General features: G+C 36.6%; 1 protein-coding gene across 1 annotated transcript in view; it reads left to right on the forward strand.

Moving 5' to 3' along the window:
- Positions 1–6,283, forward strand: part of LOC307157625 (uncharacterized protein) — a 50,080-nt gene extending 43,797 nt beyond the window's left edge. The window contains exons 7-10 of the mRNA XM_079869552.1: positions 3,099–3,316; positions 4,641–4,913; positions 5,067–5,173; positions 5,969–6,283. Of these exons, the coding sequence (XP_079725678.1) occupies positions 3,099–3,316; positions 4,641–4,913; positions 5,067–5,173; positions 5,969–6,186 (816 nt within the window). The 3' untranslated portion in view covers positions 6,187–6,283. The remainder of the gene's footprint in view (positions 1–3,098; positions 3,317–4,640; positions 4,914–5,066; positions 5,174–5,968) is intronic.
- Positions 6,284–8,384: the final 2,101 nt, after the last annotated feature.

Here is an 8,384-nt window from a genome sequence, read left to right on the forward strand (position 1 = left end):
AGGGCGTAGACCCATCGTTCACATTTATCCCTCTAGGTTTTTGGCTTCGGGAAACGAATAAAGAATACATCCTTCATATGTGGACGGTCATAGTGTCTGGAGTCGTTTCTGCAAGTTCCATAACAGCAGTGTTTACTCGGCATGTTCTTATTTGAGGGATAACCGGCAGAAAACAAGCAGTACTAGCATGAATCATAAGCGAGCTCGCTTCTATGTTGACCCCCTTCCGGTTTACGTTGCTGACGTCACGCGGCCTTGCGGTCTAAAAATAGCACTCGTGCGGCACGCTATTTTAACATTGAGCTAATTTTTTTGTAAATTTGGAGTGCTGTCAATACAGAGAACAACTGCAGTCAGATTCACTCGTGTTCACTCTGAAGGAATCACTCACATTGGCTGTGCACTTGTAATGACACATCAAGGATGTTAAGAGGCTAAAAGCAGGTTTAAAACTTGCCCCATTGAAGTCAACAGGGTGCAAATTTTAAAAAGAGGATAACACTGTGTAGGCAACACCGATTTTTGTCGTTGTTCTCTGTATTGACAGCACTCCAAATTTACAAAAAAATTAGCTCAATGTTAAAATTGACCGGAGTTCTCCTTTAAGCTGCATTCACACTTCCAGCGACACAATACCATTCACTTCAATGGCGATTTCCGGCGACACGAGTGACCATGACCATTGGCGACGGATGGGGCGTGTCCAGCGTCGCGACAAATTTGAGATCTTTCAGGCGACAACCAATTCAGGAGCGAGTGAAGTCAGTGCAGCGCACGTGATCCGTCTCTCTTCAGTGCCAAGTCCTACCGAGGCAAGATGAATGAGAAGCTCATTTTAGTAGAAACTGTCCTATAATTTATGACATCTCTCAGTGTATATTCGGTGGTACTCGCAGTGCTGACTCCGAGCCTGAATGGTTTTGTGAACCCAGACCGGCATTTGCTGCAGTTAAATAGCCGCGATGGCAAAGTTCATATTTAATATTATGCATTTTATTTACTGATTCCATTTAAGTTTAGACTTTTTCTTCCAAAATGTTTGTTTGTAGAGGCAAAAAGAAACTGATTTGTTGTCTACAACATGGAGTAACATCCATGAATGTCACTCACAAACATTACTAGGCAACCAGTAGTGGGAACGCCCACTGGCGACATGCTTTACGTTTGCTTGTAGTGTGAATGCACCTTTACACCACAGCAGTTTACCAACAATTTGCATTTTTATTTACAAAAAATAACACATTGTACCTTTTAAATGAATTAGTTTCTGTTGTTGTTCACGGGCCTCTTTTTTCTCTCTCTCTTGAAATTAATAGAACAAAAAACACAGCTTGTAACACAGCAAGGTATAAACTCCTCTGTCCTGAAGATGTCAGATAACTTATAGCTTTTATTGATTCAGTGGTTGATATGCCCTGGATATATGAGATATATACATAGCAAAAACCCCAATGTTAAATTAACACAGCTCAGTGTTTATATAATTCACACTCAAAGTGTTCAAAAGTAACATTGAAGTACTGTATAAGTTAATAAGATAATTAAAAAAAGATAAAAGATAAAAAAAAAGATAAAAGATAAAAAAAAAAGATAAAAAGATAAAAGTGATTAAATGAACATTAATGACAAACACTTGCTGCCAAGAAGCCGAATCACTGAAAGGATAACTCGCCAAAATGCAACCTAGGGGTCTTTTTGTTAATCTATCCGAGGCAAACTTTCTTTTAAAAGCATAATTAGAATGGAAATGGCACTTTTAAGTTTGACCGTATTTTCGTTTTCAGTCAAATTGCCTTTTGAATGGGAGTGCTTGGGGCACTTCTATGATAGCATCAAAATCACTATTTTTAAAACACTAAGAAGGCTTGACACAACATGAAACTTTGCTGGAAGTGTCATCAGCGGCTCTACACATGAACTTGAGCATTGAGAACATTGTTTGTGTACACAGAGTTTACTAAAAATAAAGATTTTGAACAACTCACTGTAGCTGTCCGCCGGCATTTTGTCAGTCAAAAATAGTCGATCTCCGAATGCAACGTAACAGGATGGAGAGTAAAGGTGTAAAGCCCCTAAAGCTTATTTCCATATAAATTCACGGATAATTTGTTGTTTTGTTGTTAGTGAAAATCAATTTTGACCTTGTATTTGAAAAAAGATCCTCATATACAGTAAGAAACAATACTAAAATTCAGAGTCAGCTCATTCGCATTCGGAGATCGACTATTTTTGACTGACAAAATGCCGGCGGACCCAGAGACAGTGAGTTGTTCAAAATCTTCCTTAACTAAGACGAGTTGATACACACCAGTTAATTCATTAGGATCCAAACAGAGATGAAGTTAGAAGCGGCCAAACACCTCTACGTTTTCCCTATTTAAAAACAGCTACACAATAGTTACATGACCAAGTATGGTGACACAAAATAAAACGTGGCGCTTTTCTAAGCGGGTAAAAAGGATAACTATAATGTATGGCGGAATAGCTATTGGGAGAACTTCGACTCGGCGCAATTCTAAAAAGTCAAGTCTAACAGTCAAGTCTAAATTCATTCATTGCAGGTTGATTGGCATCTCTAAATTGGCATCTGTAGTGTGTGAATGTGAATGTGTATGTGATCGTGCCCTGCGGAGGGTTTGCACGGTGTCCCATGCCTTGGGGCTTCAGGCTTCCCGTAACCCTGTGTAGGATAAGTGGTAAAGAAAAAAGATTGATGAAAATCCCATTCCTGACCAATCATTATACAGATGATCAGTATTGTGTTTCACGAGTTCACACTTACATATAATTTGAGGTGGTAAAGTTTAATGCGTATTTGGCGTGCTGTCCGGAGGGAGGGCTCCGAGCTTGGAGTTCGGCCCGAACCCAGAGTACTCCCCCCGTATGTAAGTGCTTAGGACTAGAAGCGTGGAGAAGGGGTGGTGGAGGGATGCTGCAAAACTGTCAATGGAATGAGGTGAGACTGCTGAGTATATATACACCTCTTACCATTGATTGCTGAGTGCTCTCCACTTGTGTTAATTATCTGAACGTGCTCCTCCCGAACCTTGTTAATAAAACATTATTTAATCTCACAATCTTAATTTTTTTCTCATTAGATCCAGACAAACCTTGAATCGTACAAACCCCTGCTTATTCTCCAGAGAGGATACGACTTCTGTCACAAAAACCCCAGGATATATAACATAACGGGAGGAATTAGAAAGGAGACAGACGTCGCACTGCAGAAATACTTACAGAGTGTTAAATTCATCAGAAGTGACGAACGTATCCTCATCAAAATGTACCATCTTGGATTTGTTGGTGAATATAATAGGTAAAGTTTCTGATTGCTGAAGCAGTTATTTATTCACAACACAATAGGACTGTGTCTGGAGATCCACAAAGGAAATAGAGAAGATTCACCTGATACACCATATATATATATATATATATATATATATATATATATATATATATACAGGTGCTGGTCATAAATTTAGAATATCATCAAAAAGTTGATTTATTTCAGTAATTCCGTTAAAAAAGTGAAACTTGTATATTATATAGACTCATTACATGCAAAGTGAGATATCTCAAGCCTTTATTTGTTATAATTTTGATGATTATGGCTTACAGCTTATGAAAACCACAAAATCAAAATCTCAGAAAATTAGAATATTACATGAAATCACACAGTAATTACACAGTGATACCATGGTCATTGAAGCAGGTTTTGGTTCTTTTGGCAGTGTGGGCCGGTGCAAATCCTGCTGGAAAATGAAGGAAGCATGAAGTGCTCTGGAAATGTCCTGGTAGACGGCTGCGTTGACTCTGGATTTAATAAAGCACAGTGGACCAAAGTCCTCTTTTCTGATGAGAGCAAATTTTGCATCTCATTTGGAAACCAATGTCCCAGAGTCTGGAGGAAGAATGGAGAGGCACACAATCCAAGATGCTTGAAGTCCAGTGTGAAGTTTCCACAGTCTGTGTTGGTTTGGGGAGCCGTGTCATCGGCTGGTGTTGGTCCACTGTGCTGTCCACTCAACGCAGCGTCTACCAGGACATTTCCAGAGCACTTCATGCTTCCTTCAGCAGACAAGCTTTATGGAGATGCTCACTTCATTTTCCAGCGGGATTTGCACCGGCCCACACTGCCAAAAGAACCAAAACCTGATTCAATGACCATGGGATTACTGTGTAATTACTGTGTGATTTCATGTAATATTCACATTTTCTGGGATTTTGATTTTGTGGTTTTCATAAGCTGTAAGCCATAATCATCAAAATTATAACAAATAAAGGCTTGAGATATCTCCCTTTGCATGTAATGAGTCTATATAATATACAAGTTTCACTTTTTTAACGGAATTACTGAAATAAATCAACTTTTTGATGATATTCTAATTTTATGACCAGCACCTGTATATATATATATATATATATATATATACATACATATATATAATTTAGGTATTGAAAAATAGTATTCATAACCAGGAGTGTCATTTGTCCATTTATTTGATTCCACACAGCAACAGAATTGAGAGGAAGATCATATCCTCACCTGAGCTCTAAATCAGCTTACTAGTTTAAATAAGCAGATTTCATGCTAATTTTATTCTATCAAATTGTCAGTAATTCTCATTCTCTCTGGACAGTGTTCAAAGTGCTCGGAGGTCCAGTAAGAACAACACAGGGACACTCAACACGAGCCATATTCCACCAAAGGACTCCATCAGACTAGCTCTGACGTTCATAGAAAGCCCAAACTCAGTCAGCGAGTTTAAAAATAAAAACCCTGAGCTTCATAAACTGATCAGCAGCATAAAGACTGACAATAATGGACAGAACCTGATTGCCATGGAGGTTCTGGGACACGATCACAGACAAGCTTTAACTACGGGCCCAAGCAGCCGCTCACAGATGGCCAGGTAACGTTCACAGTTCTGGACCAAGTGCTCATGCAAGACAATTATACAGAATTCCAATGAACACTACAGGAATCTAGAGTAGTGTTGAAGATTGAATATTTTAGGTACAGCATCACAAAGGTTAAATCTGCTTTTAACATTTGTTTTTTACAGGAAACTTCTAGCAGACTCAATGATTAGTGGAGACGTGGAGCTTCTGCTGAAACACTCCATGATTCTTCATCACCCGTTTACTTCACAAAAGCTCAGAGAAGCTCTAGGTAAGAAACTCTTGAGGTGTTAATCCTGCAAAACATGTGTATAAACTACCCTCCTGCAGATACTGTGATTTTCCAGGGTGTTTACGGTAGATATGATAATGCAGGAGCTTTTATGGTGAAGATGTAATCTTTGACCAATTAGATAAGGAAGATTAAAGAGTTTTATTGTCATTTGAGCCATATACAATGATACAGTAGAACGATTTAAAAGTCTCTAAAGCCTTGGTGCATCATTACAGAAGTCACAGACAGCAGTGAACACACTCAACAACATGTAGCACACAGATTAGAGGAAGACAAACTGGCAGTACACAATGGAGAAGACAATAAATACAACACAAGATATTAAGAGGAATTAAGTAAATCAATGAGATGTTGTTTTGATTGTTCTTTGTGAATATGAAACTATTCCAAGCATATGTTTGGTTTGTCGCCATTGTACATCTTTTACTGTAAAAAATGACAAATGAAAACAGCCAGCTAAACTTTTTTATTTATACAATAAGAACTGACCATAGACCATTGTAAAATTGTTATTAATCTCTAAGAAAAACATACATGTGAAATGTCATTACTTTGAAGGATTTGAAGGAGGTCTTAAAGGGATAATTCAATTACTATTTTATTTTATATTGTACAGCACTTTGGTCAGCCTTGTTGCTGTCATTAAATGTGCTTTAGAAATAAACTGAACTGAAGAGAATACTAAATGTAAAGCATAACACGACTGTTAGCCTGAGATTAGCAGAGCTGTCGTGTTGCTGCACTTGATAATATTCTTGTGTGTAATTCCAGGTGACAGCGTTCTGTCTCAGAGCTGCGTTTTGTCGGATGAAGGCATCCGAGGCTACTATAAAGCAGGATACCGAAACCTGGTGTCGGAGTACAGCCGTGTGGGAATCCTGGATCAGACGCAGCGTGAGCGTCTGGATGAGTGGGTGAATCAGGATCAACACGAGGACACCAACACTGAGGAGTACGGAAAACTTCTGCAGGGATTACAGGGAAAATGAATGTGTGTTCTCTTCAACACCTCATGATGAAGATGGTGGTGATGGCTATAGAAAGTAGAAAATGATTGATCTCTACACCTAAAATTGCATTTACGGCAAAAAAAAAAAAAAAAAAAAAAAAAGCATTTTAGCAAATCTATTGGTGATCATTTTGGTAATTGTAAGCATTTATTTCTAGAAGTGATAGAATAAGAGCATTTAAAACTCAAAATCAGTAAAAATGTCTAGAAACTGTTCTATTGAAAAAAATTACAATATGATTACATTTTTTTAGTTTTATTGTAGTTCCTTCAGTTTTCAGGGTAATAATGTTTTAATGAGTATGTTTGAGGTTTAAACATGTAGAATTATCCCACAAAACATGAATTGAGTTCCAAACAGAGGAATGGTGTTGAGTTGAGTGAATAAATTACAAAAATATATATAACAATAATGAAATCCAAATGCAATTTTTCAGTAGACTGATGTAAACACTGCTCTGTAGTGTAGAACAGGAACATACCATATTTGATGCTTATTAAAAGTGAAATAACACACTGTGAAATCATATTACTTTAAATCATATAATTCTTTATAATTAGTGAAATGAAGGGAGTTTTTTTTACACATGTAAAACATTTTGAAGATGATTATGGTGATGAAAATTGGAAACAATTGATCTCTGCTCCTAAAAAAAGCATTTTAGCAAGTAAATATGACTTGTTCTATTGGTGATCATTTTGGTAATTGTAAGCATTTATTTCCAGCATTTAAAACTCAAAATCAGTAAAAAAAAAAAAAAAAATTTGTCTAGAAAGATTGTGTTCTATTAAAAACTTACTTGTATTTTACTTTAAATCATATAATTCTTCTGAGTTTTTAATCATCTAAATTTGTAAAATGTAAAATGTTTTGTTACTAATCTGCATGATGCTGATGAATGGATTTATACTTATAACTGATCTCATTTTCTGAAATTTTTGCCAATAAAATTTGATTATTTTACTTGTCTGCCTTTTTTCATTCTTAAACATGAGGTTATCACTCATCATCAAATAAGATAAACACTAAAGATAAGATAGATGACTAAACACATGGTGGAACTGATCAAATATACAAAGTAAGAAGGTGAAAAATAAAAGGGACCATAATTGATAAATTAAGTTTTAAATATATCACGTTTTTATTTGTATTAACTTTGAGATTTTAGAAAATAATGAAAAAAAAATTACAATTAAAAATCACTCTATAATCCCCATTCGTATTTGGTTATAAATGTAACTTATTACATAGCTAATTAAATTGTATATTTAGTGCTGCAATATTGCTATAGCTTGCAATCCACTGTCTGTATATACTGTACGAGTGGACAACCTTAATCCTCATTGTGTGGTTTGGAAGACCACACAATCTATTTTTTGGTTAAAATAGAAATCTCTATCTTGCGATAACGGATTGGGCCACTCTAGTGTCGACCGCAGTGCTGATGGATTTTGACCCAAAGTCATGCCGATGCGTCACGTAACTTTTATTTTATGCTATTATTACAGTATCAACAGTGGGTCCCTCTTGCTTTTGTTTGAGGGTGCTTGTACTGGCTTGTTGTCGTCCCATAGTGCATCCTGGTGCCATCACTTCCCCAAGATACAGTACTGTACAAGGCCGTCCACGTGAAGTAACAACAACAGCAAAACAAGAGCAAGGAACATAATGAGGAATATAATAAATATATGAATGATAAAATGAGACAACACAAATATGTTTGCTCAGGTTCAGGTTCATTTAAAAAGTAAAATGACATCTATAGATTCTTCATAGAGGGCAATAATAGCCAGTGGTGTGAATCTGAAGTTTTAAAATGAAATCAATATATGAAACAATACTAATATACAATCGAAATTAGAGGACGGCGACTGTAACTGCTCAATATTTGAAACAATAGGAAAGCAAATGGTCAGGCGTGGCCACAGGCATTCATTGTACAACCAAAGGAAAAGAAAATGCATCAAGGTAAAGTATAAAGACATTAAAGATGCGAACAAAAGAAGTGGCCATGGCCAAACAACTAGTGATAAACATGCCAGAGTGGTGCGTCACCTGATGAGTATGATAGAGGTCACATTTAAAATGTTGTGTCATTGCCAAACTGTTCAAGTTTCAGATTTCTTTATGGTGAGAAGATTTTCAACAATTAAAGACTTAGAGGCTTCTCTGCAGTG

This window comes from Squalius cephalus, assembly GCF_949319135.1.
Source record: "Squalius cephalus genome assembly, chromosome: 4".
Taxonomy (NCBI): domain Eukaryota; kingdom Metazoa; phylum Chordata; class Actinopteri; order Cypriniformes; family Leuciscidae; genus Squalius; species Squalius cephalus.